Source organism: Salvia splendens, chromosome 21, assembly GCF_004379255.2.
Source record: "Salvia splendens isolate huo1 chromosome 21, SspV2, whole genome shotgun sequence".
Taxonomy (NCBI): domain Eukaryota; kingdom Viridiplantae; phylum Streptophyta; class Magnoliopsida; order Lamiales; family Lamiaceae; genus Salvia; species Salvia splendens.
In genome coordinates this window covers 14,804,025-14,823,509 of record NC_056052.1, presented here as the reverse complement: position 1 = coordinate 14,823,509, position 19,485 = coordinate 14,804,025, and the positions used below count along the sequence as shown (strand labels likewise).

At 43.3% G+C, this 19,485-nt stretch overlaps 1 protein-coding gene and 2 long non-coding RNA genes across 3 annotated transcripts; 2 read left to right on the top strand and 1 right to left on the bottom strand.

The window, feature by feature from the left end:
* Positions 1-4,010: 4,010 nt before the first annotated feature.
* LOC121784269 lies at positions 4,011-4,970 on the bottom strand. Its single transcript, XM_042182432.1, has one exon. The coding sequence runs from the start codon at positions 4,968-4,970 to the stop codon at positions 4,011-4,013; it is 960 nt and encodes a 319-aa protein (XP_042038366.1).
* Positions 4,971-8,837: 3,867 nt separating this feature from the next.
* Positions 8,838-9,786, top strand: LOC121784724. The gene is made up of 2 exons (XR_006046773.1): positions 8,838-9,037; positions 9,657-9,786. It is a non-coding gene; the product is annotated as an uncharacterized LOC121784724 (long non-coding RNA).
* Positions 9,787-18,111: 8,325 nt separating this feature from the next.
* LOC121784710 lies at positions 18,112-19,154 on the top strand. Its single transcript, XR_006046765.1, has 2 exons — positions 18,112-18,404; positions 19,025-19,154. It is a non-coding gene; the product is annotated as an uncharacterized LOC121784710 (long non-coding RNA).
* Positions 19,155-19,485: the final 331 nt, after the last annotated feature.

The window sequence follows — 19,485 nt, the reverse complement described above, 5'->3', positions numbered from 1 at the left end:
ATACTCAAAATTTGGTAAAAGATATTGAGTATTTCATAAATAAGAAAATAAAATAATTTGAAGAATCTACAAGTAGCAAAATAAAAGGGAGGGGGCATGTATTTTGAATAGGGGAGAACAGGATTATTTAAATCCTCAATTAAATGGGGATAGGATTTAAATTTGGAAATTTTGTTATAGGAAAAGACTCCCATAAAATAGGTAACAAATAAATAACTTTCCACAAGGAAAATAGAAGCATATGGGGCGTGTGGGATGGAGACAAAATAGAAAGAAAATATTGACATCCCCAATTAATTTGACATAGGTATTTATTTGGTATTTATTTGAATAAAAAGGGATTCCACAACAATAGGAAACAAATACAATTTCTCCACAAATAGGGAAGGGGCGAAAATTTGGCTTTAATTGCCACAAGGAAATATTTCAAATATCAATTCAATTAGAGTGAGGAAGTAAAATGTGGCATGATTTAATTGGATTTGAAACAAAAGAAGGGAATCAATAAGGCATCAATTAAATCAAAGAAAAATAATTCATCCTCCTATTAAATAGGGGAATTTTTGAAACTCCCAAAAAAATAACTAGAGTTCGAATTTCATGTAGCATAATTAGGGATAATTTGGTTTGGATTTAATTTGGATAAATATCCCAAAACAATTAATTAAATCCAAGAAGAGAATATTAATTCCAATAATTTTGAAGAGGCCGAAAATATCCCATTAAATTGGCTAGAATAAAATGCATGATCTCACTTAATTAATTTCCTCACATTGGAACATATAACAATTAGACAATACTTCATTCCACATCACTCATAACAATTATTTCATATAATCAACTTAATCACATACAAACAATTAATTTCATAAAAGGAAATTTTATTCCACACCCATATGAAAATAAAGTCACAAAAATTTTGGGATGTTACATCCTTCCCCTCTTAACAGAAATTTCGTCCCGAAATTTGATCGTCTCACAAAAACAACTCGGGGTACTTTTCTTTCATCTTATCTTCTAATTCCCACGTGGCTTCCTCGGAGCCATGGTGTTTCCACAGTACCTTCACGGATGCTATCGACTTGTTTCACAACTCTTGCACCTTTCGATTTAAGATTGCTTCGGGTCTCTCTTCGTAGCTCATGTCGGGGGTCAAAACCACTTCCTCTTGATGGATCACATGCTTGGGGTCGAACACGTATTTGCGCAACTGCGACACATGGAACACGTTGTGCACGTTCCCAAAGCTGGGAGGTAACGCCAAACGATACGCTACAGGACCTACTTCATCGATAATCTCGTACGGTCCCTCAAACTCATCCAAAACTTTGATGTGAACTTCGTATCGCGGTCGGATACAATGGTCTTTGGCACTCCATGCAATCGCACAATCTCATTCACGTACAGCTTTGCTAACTTGTCCGCGCCATAAGTAATCTTAATCGGTAAGAAGTGCGCGCTTTTAGTAGTCGATCGATGATCACCCAAATCGCGGTGTTACCCCTCTGTGACTTTGGCAAACCCGTCAAGAAATCCATAGCTAGATGCTCCCACTTCCATTCGGGAATTTCAAGAGGTTGTAACTTCCCATATGGCCGTTGGTGTAAGGCCTTCACTTATTGGCATGCTAGACATCGTTCCACATATGACGCTACGTCCCATTTCATTCCATTCCACCAAAACCGTTGCTTCAAATCCCGATACATCTTCGTGCTTCCGGGGTGTGCGGTGTAAGGCGTGTCATGCGCTTCACTCAAAATCTCTTCTTTTAGCGTCTCGTCACTCGGCACACACAATCGCCCATCGTACGTCAAGGCATTATCCGCCTCCTCGCGGTAATGATCAAGCTTCTCGGCTCTCACCTTTGCACGTAATTCCTCCAACTTTCCATCACGTCGCTGGGCTTCTATGAGCTTGGTTTTCAAATCTGGTTCAATCACTATCGTCGCCAAGCTTGCACCTACTGTCTCGGGCGCTTCCACTATTTCCAAACTCATCTTGGCGAACTCGTGAATCAACGCTTCCTCTTGCGTTAGGAAATAAGCCAGTTGAGGTTGGTTCTTCCTACTCAAGGCATCGGCGACCACGTTCGCCTTGCCCGGATGATAGTTAATACCACAGTAATAGTCCTTCACGACCTCTAGCCAATGTCGTTGTCGCATGTTTAGCTCCTTCTGCTCGAAGAAATACTTGAGACTCTTGTGGTCTGTATAGATTTCGCATCTCACTCCATAGAGATGGTGTCTCCAAATTTTCAATGCATGCACCACTGCTGCTAACTCCAAATCATGGGTCGGAAAATTTAATTCATTCGGTCTCAACTGTCGGGAAGCATACGCTATCACCTTCCCATCTTGCATTAACACACATCCTAGTCCTACTTTCGACGCGTCCGTATAGACTGCAAAGTCCTTGTCGGGTTCGGGTACTGCTAGGACTGGTGCTGTAGTCAACTTCTCCTTCAATAGTTGGAAACTCGCCTCGCACTCTGGCGTCCAAACCACCTTAATTCCTTTCTTTAGTAGTTGCGTCATCGGTCTCGCAATCTTAGAGAATCCTTCAATGAATCGTCGATAATATCCTGTCAATCCCAAGAATTTACTGATTTCACATGGCGTTTTCGGCGATTTCCAATTCTGCACGGCCTCGACCTTTGCTGGGTCTACTTGAATTCCATTTGCCGTCACAATATGACCAAGAAAGTTTACTCGAGTCAACCAGAACTCACACTTACTGAACATGGCATAATGCTTCTCCTTTCGCAACGTTTCCAACACTGTTTGTAGATGCCATCTATGTTCTTCCTCGTTCTTCGAGTATACCAACACGTCGTCGATGAAGACTAACACAAACTTGTCAAGATACTCATGGAAAACTCGGTTCATCAAGTCCATGAAAACGGCTGGGGCGTTGGTCAGCCCAAAAGGCATCACGACAAATTCATAATGGCCATAACGAATGCGAAAAGCAGTCTTAGGCACATCCTCTCGTCGGACCTTTAGTTGATGATACCCTGATCTCAAATCCATTTTCGAGAATATGCCCGCTCCTCGAAGTTGGTCAAACAAATCATCAATCCTCGGCAGTGGGTACTTATTCTTCAAGGTCATCTTGTTGAGCTCACGATAGTCGATGCACATCCTCATCGTGCCATCCTTCTTCTTAACGAACAAAACTGGCGCTCCCCACGGTGACACACTGGGTCGAATAAAACCCAAGTCTAACAGTTCTTGCAACTGTACCTTCAACTCGGCCAACTCCTTAGGGGCCATTCGGTATGGCGCCTTTGATACTGGTGCTGACCCTGGTTCTAAATCATTTGTGAACTCCACCTGTCTGTCGGGTGGCGGTCCTGGCAAAGCTTCAGGAAACACAACGGGGAAATCTCGCACTACTGCCACGTCTTCCACTTTCAAGTCCTTTTCTTCCCCATTCAAGTACACTAGATACGCCGAACGTCCTTTTGTTATCATCGTAGTTGCTTGCAAAGCGGAGATTATGGAGGTTCGTCGATTCATGGAGATCCCGTTCAAGATAGTCGGTTCTTCGCCCGAGGCTTGAAAAGAAATCTGTCTCTCTTTACAGTGAATCGTTGCGTGGTTCTCGGTAAGCCAATCCATTCCCAAGATTATGTCTACATTCTCAAAAGGCATAACGTGCAAAAGTTGGGCCACTACTCCTAGTTCTCCTAACACAAACTCTATGTTCGAGCAAGTTCTCACAATATCAATCAATCCTCCAACCGGTGAAGACACATTCAATTTCGGTTCAAGCTTAGCAGTAACGAGTTCTAAGGCATTCACACATGACGTTGAAATAAAAGAATGCGAAGCACCCGTATCAAACAGCACGATAATAGGAAGTTGTTGGAGCTTTCCCATACCTGCCAAATTCTCCTTGCCCTTGATGGCTTGGGGTTCCTGCCCTTAATTTCCCCTTAGCGCATATGCCCTCGCTTGCTGTGGGGCCACTTGTCGGATTGGTTGTGGCTGTTGGGGTGGCCTCTGTCCTTACCCATTCTTCGTTCCACCTTTGTTGTTATTTGGGCACTCTCGAGACATGTGCCCATTCCCGCCGCAGGCATAACACCGAACGCCTCCAACTCGGCACTCCCCAACTTGATGCTTGGAGCACCGACTACAGTAGGGTGCTCTCTGCGGGTTTCCCCTCTGCTGTGGCACAATTTGGCGCCCATGATTCTGCGGTTGCCGAAAAGTGGAAAAACGACGCTTGTTGTCAAAAGGAGCTCGGTTTCCATCCCACTTCCTCTTGTCTCTAAAGTTCGATGGCGGTGCGGACGGTGTAGGATTTGTTGTCCTCTCATTCTTGGGCAGCGCTTCTTCCACGTCTAGAGCGCAACCCAACACCTCAGAATAAGGAATTCCCCTTCGACTGGCCACAGCTACCCTTATCTCGGGTCTAAGGCCGGAACGAAACTTCACAGCCATCTTCTCGTCTGTGTCTACCAATTCTGGCGCATAACGGGTCATCTCACATAGGGCGCGGTCGTACTCCGTGACCGTCATGTTTCCTTGTTTTAAAGTGTGGAACTCCACTACCTTCGCCCGCCGATAACTCATGGGAACATATTTGTTGTAGACTTCTTCCTTGAACTCTTCCCAAGTAAGCCCCTCGCGGCGAGCGAGGTCCATGGTTCTCTTCTTGGTTTCCCACCAAAAATCAGCGGGTCCTGTCAGTTGATAAGTCACGCAGGCCAGGCGTTCCCTATCCTTACATTCCATAAAGTCAAAGATACGCTCAAGGTCGCGTACCCATGCCTCCGCCTTTGGGGGTTCTCCCAATCCATCAAATTTGGGTGGGTTCTCTTTCCGGAAGGCTTTGATGTACTCCCTTTCGTTTGGTTGGGGTAGAGGTGGTGGTGGAGGCGGGGGTGGATTCCCGACACCTCCCTCTGTCTGTTCCCCCACGTTGTTCTCCACATGCAGACCACGTCTACGTCTTGGGGGCATGTTGATCTAAAACATATGTTAGCATCGTTGTGAGAACATCGTTATTAAAACATCACCACTTTCATGCACGCGTGCGATACGATGCGATAAAAGACAAGTACGTAAAGTTATGCAAAAAGTGGAACTTCCATAGATAACGTGGAAAGGAAAAACATAGTACTCGTTTGGAAACAAAAAGGTACTACTGCCATCGTCATAACAACTTAAGAAAACAAAACGGCATCTAACTATCCATCGTTATACACTTCCTCTTTCGGGTCCTCTTCCTCTTCCGGGTCTTCCCCTTCCTCTGGGTCCTCTTCTACGTGATACTCGTCAACCATGCGGAGGGCTTCTTCGATGTCCATGCTATCTTCCACATAATCATCCTCAAAACCCGGAACCATCCCTTCTTGTGGTACTGCTTCTCTTTCTACCGTGGGTTTAACCTCGATCACGTCTTTGTCTTCCCATACTGTTTCATCTTTCCCTTCTTCTGTCGACGGTGGTCGCTCGGAACGTGAGTCAATCAAAGCACACGTTAGGGCCTTCAGGAAACCTTTCATGTCGCCGGCCATTATCTGGTTTCTTGGTTCGTACCACGTGAACCGACTGGCTGTTGTTTCCATCCAAGACTCCCAATTGTCGGGCATCAACTCAATTAGCCTTCTTATGCCTCCATAGGCCGATACATGGTACCCGCAGACGTCTCGCCATAGGGTTTCAAAACGGGCGACAACCACTCTCAAGGCTTTGCCTTCCTCTCTTTCATAGTGGTCGTAATCGTATATCGCTTGTCGCATTCTGGCACTATACTGACTGCTCTTAAGCGCGGTTCGTTTAGTTCGTGCCATCTACGTGAAAACGAAAGTTTCTTTTAAAACACACATGGCATTATCGTTTGTTTGAAACGGTTCTTAAGTTTGTCACGTAGTTTGATGTTTAATATTATTTTACGGCTTCATATCTTTTCATGCTAACGTCGTGGTATTCTCGCACATGGTACACATCCAAAAACATTACTAAGTTCATGCTCCCACGTATTCGTACTATATCGATATCACGTTTGTACATACCATTCATGTCTTAATTATCATGTCAATCATACTCGCATTCCACGCAAACATGCAATCATGCTCACATAGTCATCCCAGTACAACTCATCCTCATGCATATCGTTCATTCACATGTATAAACTTGTCAATCGTCATATCATATCGTCATCCATTTCATGCATCTATCTCACATGCCTTCAACAAATAATACATACCTCACTTTCATTGGTTGAGCGTGATGCTGTGGATGTTGAGCATTCATGACACTTCTAGTCAATAAGGATTCACTAATCTAGACATAAGACAAAAGAAGACTCTCAGACCAGAGCGAAACACTAAGCTCTCTTATACCACTCTGTCACGACCGCCCATACAAAGGGGTACCACAACCGCGGCTATCGTGACCGACATGCATGGATAACAGTTTAAAAGAAGACTTAATTAACTTAAGAAAGGAAAACAACCTAGTTTTAAGAAGTGTAAGGTTATAAATATTTTTGAGAAGACTTAAGGTAAAATGCTTTTAAAAGAGCAACGGAAAAAATTAGACTTATAAAATAAAATAAACGTTTAACTTAAATCTCGGAGAACACCATTTTCAAAAGACAACGTAAATACTTGTTTGAAACCTAACACCACCATACATGTTCAAACACAAAATATAAAGAGAAGGTTAAAGTCTTGAGACATAGTTCAAATTATAGCAGCGGAAAAACAATAAGGTTAAAGGAGAGTCAAGGATAGCGCCTATGTATGAGGACACAACGCATCCTAGGTACTTAAGCCAGCTCAACATCCACCGCAACATCCCGCTCAACCTGCACATAAGAAAAATAATATGCAGGGCTGAGTACTTGTTGTACTCAATGGGCTCATGCCGAAAACATTTTAATAAGTTATGTCATTCATACCAGTGATCTCGAGTTTTATATAGTAAGAAATATCACGAGAAACACAAAAATATTCAAGTCTGGCCAGACAAATTTATCTCCCCATTTTCCACATCTATCCATCAATCACAATCACAGTGCGACGAAAGTGTGGCCACACTATTCGCCCACGAGACCGGCCGACTAGGAAGGACGTGTCACGACCGCAGTTAGCTAAGGATAGCATAACCCGGAAAACCGTGACTAAGGATGGATTATAAGAAGCGGGGATAGAATTTAGGGGAAATTAAAGCCCATGCAGAGCGAGACACGCAAAAATGAAGTCAAGCAAGGAAAATACTTATAACAAAATACGCTCGATTATACAGAATCGAGTGACTGTTCATACAACTCATGTTTATCAGAGTCAAAAGTAAAATAGGCATTTCTTTTTTTTTTTAACCGGCATAGCGGAAACAAAAGAACGCGGTCCATGTGTGGAGACATGAACCTCCGAGAGTTTTATTCATAGTTAGCTACTAGCTTGCTCTCCACAGCACTTGTCCCTCCCCCTTTCCACGACTCAACCTGCACATTTAAAAATATATGCAGGGCTGAGTACAAAAGTACTCAGTGAACATATTGCCGAAAATTACACATATACATTTGAAAATATTGTCAAGCCATCATCACAGTAATACTCGGGGTTTTATTGAAAAGACCCGAGCTTACTAAAAATATTCACATTGGGCCCTCTTTCCTGTACTTAGCCGTATCTGATCACATTGTGCCGTCGAGATGGTGTTCTCGCACGGTCACCTTCTCTGCCGTTTACGGTCAGAGGTTCCAAGTAGGGACACCATCCTACCAGGACTCACAATCGAATCGATTCACATATGTCATCATTCATAATTCACTTGGCCTTAGCCAAACAGATAGGCATCATACACAAAACATTTATGGCAAGACAACATCTCTAAAGATCACGAACATGTGTTCGCGTTCTCATAAATTGCGATTTGTAGTCTAGCATAGGAAAGCTCACCTTATTCGTTTAGTTCCTTTAACTTGAACCTTTCGTTCCAACGTTACTTGCGAACGTACCCTTTTGAAAATATCACAATAGGAAATACTAATTTAGTTTCAAACTAATATAATTAAATGAGAAAGAAAATTTCAAGGTTTAACCATATTATTTTATTTTTATTTTTATTATTATTATTATTATTATTATTATTATTATTATTATTATTCATTAAGAATTTTCTAAAACTTACATTATCTATTACTACTTTGTTGCTATTTCGACTCCGACTAAGTGACACTCTATGTGTCACTAAAATTTTTAACGTAAAGCACTAAAATAAATTCCAAGATCAATTGTTTTAGTTTAATTACATCATTAGAAAAAATTAATATAAACCTTAATAAAATCATATTTTAAAACTTAGGCTAATATTTAGCATTTTATTTTCTCTCAAATGACACCATTTTCGAAACTGGGCCGAGCCTCTTCTCCCATTTTTAGCTCACAATAATTAAATTCGAACATTGGGCCTCCCTCTAATTAAATCAGCCATTATGATTTTAAAAGAAATGGGCTCATATTAATTTCCTCACTCCCATGGCCCAAGTAAAATAAAAATGCTAAGCCCAACAATTAAGTCCAAAAAGTCCACATCCCTTCAAATACCTAGGACTTCTTCTTCCTCTCTCATTCACAAACAAAAATGAAAAAAAATAGCCTCCCCCCCCTCACACCTTGCTGCCGCCGTCGCGCCACCGCCACCTCCGGCGGTGGTCCCCCCTCTCCTCATCCCTCTTTTCCCTTCTCTCCATTTCTCTCTCTCCCACTCCAGCTTCACGCCGCCGCCCCCCCTCTTTCTCCCGATCTGTCGCCGCCGCCGCGGATCCGCCACCACCGCGGATCCTCCTCCACCGCCGTCATGCAGAGGCAGCGGCTTCGCCGCCCTCCTCCGGCAGTCCAGTCGTCTCCGGAAAACAGTAGATCGGTGCTCCCTTCTCCCTCATCTCTCTCTCTTCTCTCCCCTCTTCACCGTCGCGCCACCATCGCCGCTGCGGATCACCGCCGTCGCGGGTCCGCCCAGCCGTCGTCGCCGAGGATCTCCCTCCCCCTCCAGCCGCCGACGCCGATTTCCGAGAGGTAAGGAATGATACTTATTCTACATCTTCTAAAGTTCCAGCCTTTATATAAAAATAAATGTGTGTTCTTGGATATCCGAGACTTAGAAATTGGTGATGGGGCAGCAGATTTTATCTAAGTTACGTCTATGTGCCCTTTGCTAGAAATTGTTATTTCTATGTTCTTTGATAAAATTGTAAATTGTTGGTTTTTTGGCAGTGGCTAAAATATTACATATATGCATGTATGGAAAGAAGAAGGGAAAGAAATCTTATGTTTAATGTTACCTACCTTTTTTTTTGTGTTAATAAAATTCTTTACTGAACTTCCACTGCTACGTCCTCTCTCTTTCTGCTTTGTTGGGAGTAATTAGGAGGTGTATATTGTTTGGTGGTGGGGTAGTGAAAGTGATTGTTGGTTGGGAAATATATATATTTAGGAGTATAATAGATGGTGTGACAAATCACCCGATCATTCTTCTGCCAGAGAGGAAAAAAAAAAAGAAGATCATTCTGACATCTCACTTAATGCACATTAATTGCTGCTGCCAAAAAAATCTGATCAAGTCTATCTATTCCTTTCTTTATATTTAATCCATTTTATTATACTATTCGTATATTTACTGTTTAATTTGGTGCAGGAGGAAACTCGGTTCAAGCTCGTGGTGTCCGAGTTAAAGTACCCGCTTTCTTAAAACATACATTGTATAAATTTAAGTTTTGTTGGATGTATCGAACATTAAAATTTTGATTATGGGACTTATTTATTAATTTATTATATTTATATAGGTATAATATATATATTGATGTGTTCTGTCTACTTGCCTAACGTCAAAACAAACAACAACGAAAATCAATCGTAACTCGGATGTAACCGTATAAAAGTTACTTATATAAATAACCAAGCTAATAATATTGTTCCTAATAAAATTGGCTTAGCGGGCCGTTACATACTACCCCTCTTAAAAGAAATTTCGTCCCGAAATTTAAAAAGTACCTAGACAAAAAGTTCGGGATACTTTTCTTTCATTTTCTCTTCTAGTTCCCATGTTGCCTCTTCATGGCCGTGGTTTTTCCACAAAACCTTTATTGTAGTAATCGACTTGTTCCGAAGCTGTTGCACTTTCCGGTCTAGTATTTCTATCGGCTTTTCTTCGTACCTCAGGTCAGGTTCTAAAGCGATTTCTTTGTGATGAATCACATGTTTCGGGTCGAACACGTACCTTCGTAGTTGGGAGACGTGGAATACGTTGTGCACATTACAAAAATTGGGTGGTAATGCCAAACGATATGCTACCGGTCCCACTTCTTCCAGAATTTCATAGGGTCCAATGTATCGTGGTTTTAGCTTACCCTTGAGTCCAAATCTGGTTATTCCTTTGGAAGGGGATACTTTCAAAAAGACTTTCTCTCCGATGTTAAATTGTAATTCCGTTCGACGCTCATCGGCGTAGGATTTTTGCCTGTCTTGCGCTTCCTTAATCCGACTTCGAATTTGTCTCACAATTTCAATCATCTCTGCCACGAACTCTGGGCCTAAAACTTTTCTCTCCCCCACATCGTCCCAATAGAGTGGAGACCGACATTTTCTTCCATATAGCGCCTCGTAAGGTGCCATGTCGATGGTGGCTTGATAGCTATTATTATAGGCAAACTCTACCAGGTGCAAAATGGATTCCCAGCTTTCTCTTCTATCGAGTACGACGGCCCTTAACATATCTTCCAGGGTTTGAATTGTCCTTTCGGATTGCCCGTCAGTCTGGGGGTGAAATGCGGTGCTGAAGTTTAATCTCGTACCTAATTCCTTTTGCATGGTTTGCCAGAATCTGGACGTAAACTTCGAGTCTCGGTCTGACGTGATGGACACAGGCACTCCATGTAGACGCACGATTTCCCGTACGTATAACTGTGCTAGTTTCTCGGATCCATACGTGATGGGAATAGGGATAAAATGAGCACTTTTCGTGAGTCGATCAACGATTACCCAAATGGCAGTATTTCCACGCTTGGATCTGGGCAGGCCTGTCACGAAATCCATGGCAATGTGTTCCCATTTCCACTCAGGAATTTCTAAGGGTTGTAATTTCCCGTAAGGTCGTTGGTGCAATGCCTTGACTTGTTGGCAAGTTAGACATCTCTCGACAAACGTTGCGATGCTTCTTTTCATACCGTCCCACCAAAATTTTCTTTTTAGATCCTGGTACATTTTTGTGCTTCCAGGGTGAGCGGTATATGGGGTATCGTGTGCCTCAATCAATATTTCATTCCTTATGTCCGGGTTGGCTGGTATACACAATCTTCCTTCAAAAGTGAGGGCATTGTCCGCCTCTTCCCTATAAATGATTTGCTCACCGGCTCGCACTTTCATTCGTATTTTCTCCAGAGCTTCGTCGTGTCTTTGGGCGTCAACTATTCGTTTTCTCAGGTCGGGCTGCAGCACCAAAGTTGCGATTTTAGCTTTCACCGTCTCTGGTGCTTGTACTATTTCTATCCTCATCTTGGTGAAGTCATGTATCAGTGCTTCCTCTCGGGTAAGCAGACAAGTTAGTTGTTGAGACTTTCGACTCAGTGCGTCAGCTACCACATTTGCTTTACCAGGATGGTAGTTTATACTGCAATCGTAATCCTTCACCAGCTCGAGCCACCTCCTCTGTCGCATGTTCAGGTCCTTTTGTTCGAAGAAGTACTTTAGACTCTTGTGATCCGTGAAAATCTCACACTTAACCCCATATAAGTGGTGCCTCCAAATTTTCAGTGCATGCACTACAGCTGCTAATTCCAGATCGTGGGTGGGGTAGTTCAGTTCGTGGGGTCGGAGTTGTCTCGATGCGTAAGCTATCACTTTCCCGTTCTGCATTAGGACACACCCGAGTCCATTTTTCGAAGCATCTGTGTACACCACGTAATTTGTTCCTGGTTCTGGCACGGCTAACACGGGAGCGGTAGTTAGTTTCTCTTTTAGCAGTTGGAAGCTAGCTTCGCATTCAGGGGTCCACACAAACTTGATGCCCTTTCTGAGTTGTTGCGTCATTGGCCTGGCAATTTTTGAGAACCCTTCGATGAATCTTCTGTAGTAGCCAGCTAATCCTAGAAAACTCCGAATTTCGTTCGGGCTGGTTGGTGATTTCCAGATATGTACGGCCTCTACCTTTGCTGGATCTACCCGAATTCCCTCTGCCGTTACTATGTGTCCAAGAAAATTAACCTCATTGAGCCAGAATTCGCACTTGCTGAATTTAGCATAGAGTTTCTCGGTTCTCAATGTTTCGAGGATAGTTCTTAGATGCTCAGCGTGTTCCAGTCTATTCCTCGAGTAGATGAGGACGTCGTCTATGAAGACTAGGACGAAATTGTCGAGATATGGGTGAAATGTGCGATTCATCAAATCCATGAACACCGCAGGGGCATTGGTTAATCCAAAAGGCATTACCACAAATTCGTAGTGACCGTATCTGGTGCGAAAAGCTGTCTTGGGTACATCTTCAGACCGGATTTTCAGTTGGTGGTACCCGGATCTTAAGTCGATCTTAGAAAATACACTGGCCCCCTTAAGCTGGTCAAACAAATCATCTATCCTTGGCAATGGGTATTTATTCTTGAGTGTCACCTTGTTCAATTCTCGGTAGTCTATGCACATCCTCAATGTCCCATCCTTCTTTTTGACGAAAAGTACAGGAGCTCCCCATGGCAACACACTGGGTCGGATAAAACCCAGGTCTAAAAGTTCTTGTAGTTGTAATTTGAGCTCTCCCAGTTCCTTTGGGGCGATTCGGTACGGCGCTTTTGAGATTGGCGCAGCTCCTGGTTCTAAGTCAATGGTGAATTCCAGTTGTCTGTCTGGGGGTAACCCGGGCAACGAATCAGGAAACACGTCTGGAAATTCACGTACGATTTTCACAGCTTCAATCTTCTTTTCTTCCTTCTGTTCTTCGCTTAAGTAGACGAGGTAGGCGGAACACCCTTTTCTTACAAGCGCGGCTGCTTGTAGGACCAAAATTATGGATTTGCGCTTATTCATAGTGGTTCCATGGAATTCAGCTTGCCCTTCTCCTGGAGTTTGGAAGGAAATCTGTCTTTCACTGCACTTGATTGTGGCGTAGTTTTTGGCTAACCATTCCATCCCTAGTATAATATCGACATCCTCCATTTTTATGACCCCCAAGTTATTAACAATAACCTTACGTTCTCCGAGTATGATTTCTAGGTTCGAGCATTTTTGTGTGATTTCTATAACTCCCCCTACTGGTGAGGACACCTTTACTATAGGTTCGGCTGGTTCTGGTGTGAGTTCTAAAGTGCTTACACACGAAGTTGATATAAAGGAGTGCGAAGCACCAGTATCAAACAATAGGACAATAGGTACGTTTAGTAGGGTGCCCATACCTGCTAGGTTCCCATGGTTATTGCTCTGCTGGTTTTGTCCCACTGCATATACCCTGGCTTGTGTTGAGAGGCTCGGGCGTTGTGGACGCGGGGCCTGGTTGTCCTGAGTGCCTGACTGTAGAGCTCGCAGTTGTTGCCGTTGTGCTGGCTGGTTGGTTGGTGCACTTCTTCCCTGAGGTCCATTTCGACAATTCCTGGCGATGTGGCCATACTTTCCACAAGTATAACAAGTGATCTCTCTGGCCCTGCAGATTCCGCTGTGGAGCTTGTTGCATTTGGGACAAAGATTGGGCCTTGGTTGAGTGATTCCTGTCGGGTTAAAGGTAGGCTGCCTTGCAAAGTTTTGTGGGCGGGGTGGTCCATGCCATGGCTTCTTTTGTCCCCACTGGTTCTGGTTCCCTTCCCACTTCCTTTTGTCCCTTGGGGCTTGGGACGAGGTCTGAAATGACATATTTGTAGGGTTGGGTGTCAGTCTTTCTTTTGGCAGTGCAGCTTCGATATCTAGGGCCAGTTTTAGAGCTTCGGAATATGGTAGTCCGCCACGGCTAGCCAATGCTACTCTTATTTCGTGCCTCAAGCCAGCACAAAATTTCTCGGACATCTTTTCATCCGTGTCCACTTGATCAGCTCCATACCTGGACAGGTCAAAGAAGGCGCGATCATATTCCATCACTGACATTCGTCCCTGTTTCAAGTTGTAGAACTCTGTTTCTTTTTGCTTCTTATAGCTCTTGGGGATGTACTTGTCATAGATTCCTGTCTTGAATTGTTCCCAAGTTAGGCCCTCTAGCTGATGCAGGGTCATTGTCTTTTTGCGGGCCTCCCACCAATAATCTGCTGACCCTGTTAATTGGAGTGAGGCACATATCAAACGCTCATCATCTGTGCACTGCAGTAAGTCAAACAGGCGCTCTAGCGCACGTATCCACGATTCTGCTTCAGCGGGGTCGCCTTTTCCGTCAAATGTTGGTGGTTTCTTTTTCAAAAAGGTATTAACGACAGTTCTATCCACTGTCGGAGCAGGTGGAGGCGAAGGTGATCGAGGTGGGGATGGTGGTGGAGGGTTTACACGTTGTCCCTCGGGCTCGCGGTGCGGCCCTCTACCACGTCCTCTTCCTCTTCCTCTTCCTCGGGGTCGTCCAGCTATCCTTGGCTCCATTTTCTATTGATAAAACATTTTCTTATAAGTTACTACTATTGGAAAAATTTTAACAATTAGGAGAGTAGAGAACTTTAATTTATTTAAACAAGCATTATCAGATTCTGCTAGGGACAGAAAGTAGAACATGTATATATTCATATAAAAGTTTATGTACAGGGAAAATTGCCTCCACCGAGGACTTTCGTACAACCAGATGTAGCAAAATATCAGATCTGTTACTAAACAGATCTTAGTCAAAATATGTCAAGCCACGGGACACTCGCATGAATGTTTCGGTGATATCAAAATACTATAGCTAATCAAAACGTAATCCATAACGGTCTCATAACGGATCCGTTTCTGGGATACACACATATATACAAAGTTCACATCCATATCTGGTCAACGATCAGGCTGATGTCTCTGTGGTACTCGCGCCGGTCCCCGGGTCCCCCTCATCTTCCTCTGGCTCCTCTTCGTCCGAACTCTCATCCAGGAGAATAGCTGACTCAATAGTGCTACCCGGAGGATGTGGTCCACGGGTCACAGCTCCCCAATGGCGTACAACCCGTGCGACGGGTCCACGCTCTGGTGATATAAACTCGTGGCGACTAGGAATGGTAGGAATCGTCGCTCCTGGCAGTGCGTCGGAAGATGTCTCAGAAGGAATAGGCAGTGGCTGTAGGCGACTGGTGCCTATTATGATCTTCTGCTCAACTGACTCGTCCTCATCTAAAGGAGTGGCGGGGGCCTTGCCCCTCCTACGCCTCTCGGCTGCTGCAGCTCGTAACTCTCTCGCCTCGGTGTTAGCCAACCCTACTTCCTCTAGGCTCGGTGTGGGATCGGGGCTGACTAAATAGGGGTCCTCCTCCTCTCCCACAGGGTGACGAGATGGTCCTGCCTCAAACTCTCCACGAGCTCGACGCCTCGGCGTAGAGGGCCGAGATGGGAGGATCAGGTCGGGTTGAGGATCTGCTGGGTGCGGAATAACCAGCTCGGGCTGAAGGTCTGCTAGCTGCAAGACGACCAGCTCGGGCTGAAAGTCCTCTGGCTGCAGGACTCCTGGGTCTCCTACCGGGACTAAATCACCTGGTCGCATGTATGGTCCCCTCGGTGCCTGGCCATGCAGGATAAAACACGAGTGAATTTCCCCGATGAACTCAGGGAAATCACCATAAGAGTCGAAGAAAGGGGCTACAGAAAATATATAATCACGGGATCGGTCGATGGCAAAGCCTACCCAATCCGAGGGTAGAAGCCTGATAAGTCGCTGGATACCGTCATAGTGAGTCACTCCTACTGGGTGCGCTCTCTCCCAGAGCCACCTAAACTGTGCTAGAAATATCCCAAAATCCTCCCCTTCGACCAGCACAAACGTGAGGTACTCAAGGAGAATGTCCTCGTCTGTAGGATAAACCATCTACAAGGAGGCGTGTCGATCAGATCCTCGTATCCTCATACATAAATACACGTATAAAATAAAACATAAAGAAGTAAACATGATGTGATGCAAATGCTCGGTCATTCCTACTAGTCGTATCCAACTATGTTACACTTCGATACTAGGAGCAGTTCCTAAAAGTCACTTCTACGTCACCTCATACATGTTCACTATCGTTCGGGACTACTTGTTCTATCGTTTTTAGTATTGTTGCCTAGCTTAGGAAAGCGTTGGCAAATTTACGATTGCTGTTCTATCAAGGCTGTGTATAAAAATTTCAATACACAATTCAGTAAACATAAAATACACACTTGCGTTCGAATTATAATCACTTACCGCTGCTTTGGTTGAGCGTGTTGGGGGTAGGTGCTGGGAGTCTCTTTTGTTAGACGAAAAGTCTAGCGGAACAACGCTAAACCCAAGATTTTCAAAGAAGACTCTCGGGTTCAGAGCGAGAAAGAATGCTCTGATACCACTCTGTCACGACCGCAGTTAGCTAAGGATAGCATAACCCGGAAAACCGTGACTAAGGATGGATTATAAGAAGCGGGGATAGAATTTAGGGGAAATTAAAGCCCATGCAGAGCGAGACACGCAAAAATGAAGTCAAGCAAGGAAAATACTTATAACAAAATACGCTCGATTATACAGAATCGAGTGACTGTTCATACAACTCATGTTTATCAGAGTCAAAAGTAAAATAGGCATTTCTTTTTTTTTTTAACCGGCATAGCGGAAACAAAAGAACGCGGTCCATGTGTGGAGACATGAACCTCCGAGAGTTTTATTCATAGTTAGCTACTAGCTTGCTCTCCACAGCACTTGTCCCTCCCCCTTTCCACGACTCAACCTGCACATTTAAAAATATATGCAGGGCTGAGTACAAAAGTACTCAGTGAACATATTGCCGAAAATTACACATATACATTTGAAAATATTGTCAAGCCATCATCACAGTAATACTCGGGGTTTTATTGAAAAGACCCGAGCTTACTAAAAATATTCACATTGGGCCCTCTTTCCTGTACTTAGCCGTATCTGATCACATTGTGCCGTCGAGATGGTGTTCTCGCACGGTCACCTTCTCTGCCGTTTACGGTCAGAGGTTCCAAGTAGGGACACCATCCTACCAGGACTCACAATCGAATCGATTCACATATGTCATCATTCATAATTCACTTGGCCTTAGCCAAACAGATAGGCATCATACACAAAACATTTATGGCAAGACAACATCTCTAAAGATCACGAACATGTGTTCGCGTTCTCATAAATTGCGATTTGTAGTCTAGCATAGGAAAGCTCACCTTATTCGTTTAGTTCCTTTAACTTGAACCTTTCGTTCCAACGTTACTTGCGAACGTACCCTTTTGAAAATATCACAATAGGAAATACTAATTTAGTTTCAAACTAATATAATTAAATGAGAAAGAAAATTTCAAGGTTTAACCATATTATTTTATTTTTATTTTTATTATTATTATTATTATTATTATTATTATTATTATTATTCATTAAGAATTTTCTAAAACTTACATTATCTATTACTACTTTGTTGCTATTTCGACTCCGACTAAGTGACACTCTATGTGTCACTAAAATTTTTAACGTAAAGCACTAAAATAAATTCCAAGATCAATTGTTTTAGTTTAATTACATCATTAGAAAAAATTAATATAAACCTTAATAAAATCATATTTTAAAACTTAGGCTAATATTTAGCATTTTATTTTCTCTCAAATGACACCATTTTCGAAACTGGGCCGAGCCTCTTCTCCCATTTTTAGCTCACAATAATTAAATTCGAACATTGGGCCTCCCTCTAATTAAATCAGCCATTATGATTTTAAAAGAAATGGGCTCATATTAATTTCCTCACTCCCATGGCCCAAGTAAAATAAAAATGCTAAGCCCAACAATTAAGTCCAAAAAGTCCACATCCCTTCAAATACCTAGGACTTCTTCTTCCTCTCTCATTCACAAACAAAAATGAAAAAAAATAGCCTCCCCCCCCTCACACCTTGCTGCCGCCGTCGCGCCACCGCCACCTCCGGCGGTGGTCCCCCCTCTCCTCATCCCTCTTTTCCCTTCTCTCCATTTCTCTCTCTCCCACTCCAGCTTCACGCCGCCGCCCCCCCCTCTTTCTCCTGATCTGTCGCCGCCGCCGCGGATCCGCCACCGCCGCGGATCCTCCTCTACCACCGTCATGCAGAGGCAGCGGCTTCGCCGCCCTCCTCCGGCAGTCCAGTCGTCTCCGGAAAACAGTAGATCGGTGCTCCCTTCTCCCTCATCTCTCTCTCTTCTCTCCCCTCTTCACCGTCGCGCCACCATCGCCGCTGCGGATCACCGCCGTCGCGGGTCCGCCCAGCCGTCGTCGCCGAGGATCTCCCTCCCCCTCCAGCCGCCGACGCCGATTTCCGAGAGGTAAGGAATGATACTTATTCTACATCTTCTAAAGTTCCAGCCTTTATATAAAAATAAATGTGTGTTCTTGGATATCCGAGACTTAGAAATTGGTGATGGGGCAGCAGATTTTATCTAAGTTACGTCTATGTGCCCTTTGCTAGAAATTGTTATTTCTATGTTCTTTGATAAAATTGTAAATTGTTGGTTTTTTGGCAGTGGCTAAAATATTACATATATGCATGTATGGAAAGAAGAAGGGAAAGAAATCTTATGTTTAATGTTACCTACCTTTTTTTTTGTGTTAATAAAATTCTTTACTGAACTTCCACTGCTACGTCCTCTCTCTTTCTGCTTTGTTGGGAGTAATTAGGAGGTGTATATTGTTTGGTGGTGGGGTAGTGAAAGTGATTGTTGGTTGGGAAATATATATATTTAGGAGTATAATAGATGGTGTGACAAATCACCCGATCATTCTTCTGCCAGAGAGGAAAAAAAAAAAAGAAGATCATTCTGACATCTCACTTAATGCACATTAATTGCTGCTGCCAAAAAAATCTGATCAAGTCTATCTATTCCTTTCTTTATATTTAATCCATTTTATTATACTATTCGTATATTTACTGTTTAATTTGGTGCAGGAGGAAACTCGGTTCAAGCTCGTGGTGTCCGAGTTAAAGTACCCGCTTTCTTAAAACATACATTGTATAAATTTAAGTTTTGTTGGATGTATCGAACATTAAAATTTTGATTATGGGACTTATTTATTAATTTATTATATTTATATAGGTATAATATATATATTGATGTGTTCTGTCTACTTGCCTAACGTCAAAACAAACAACAACGAAAATCAATCGTAACTCGGATGTAACCGTATAAAAGTTACTTATATAAATAACCAAGCTAATAATATTGTTCCTAATAAAATTGGCTTAGCGGGCCGTTACAGGACGACTCACGATTCCACCAGTGTACACAGCCTGACAGGGTTTGCGGCCCTACTCAGACCCGAATTCGTTTCACAACACAACATAATAGCCTAACGGAGTAAACTCATACGAACTAGGCATCAGGCTCACAATCTCATAATAAAAACAAC

What these genes read in the sequence shown, in the direction of transcription:
- LOC121784269 (XM_042182432.1), bottom strand. Translation starts at nt 4,970, where the DNA reads ATGCCCCCAAGACGTAGACGTGGTCTGCATGTGGAGAACAACGTGGGG.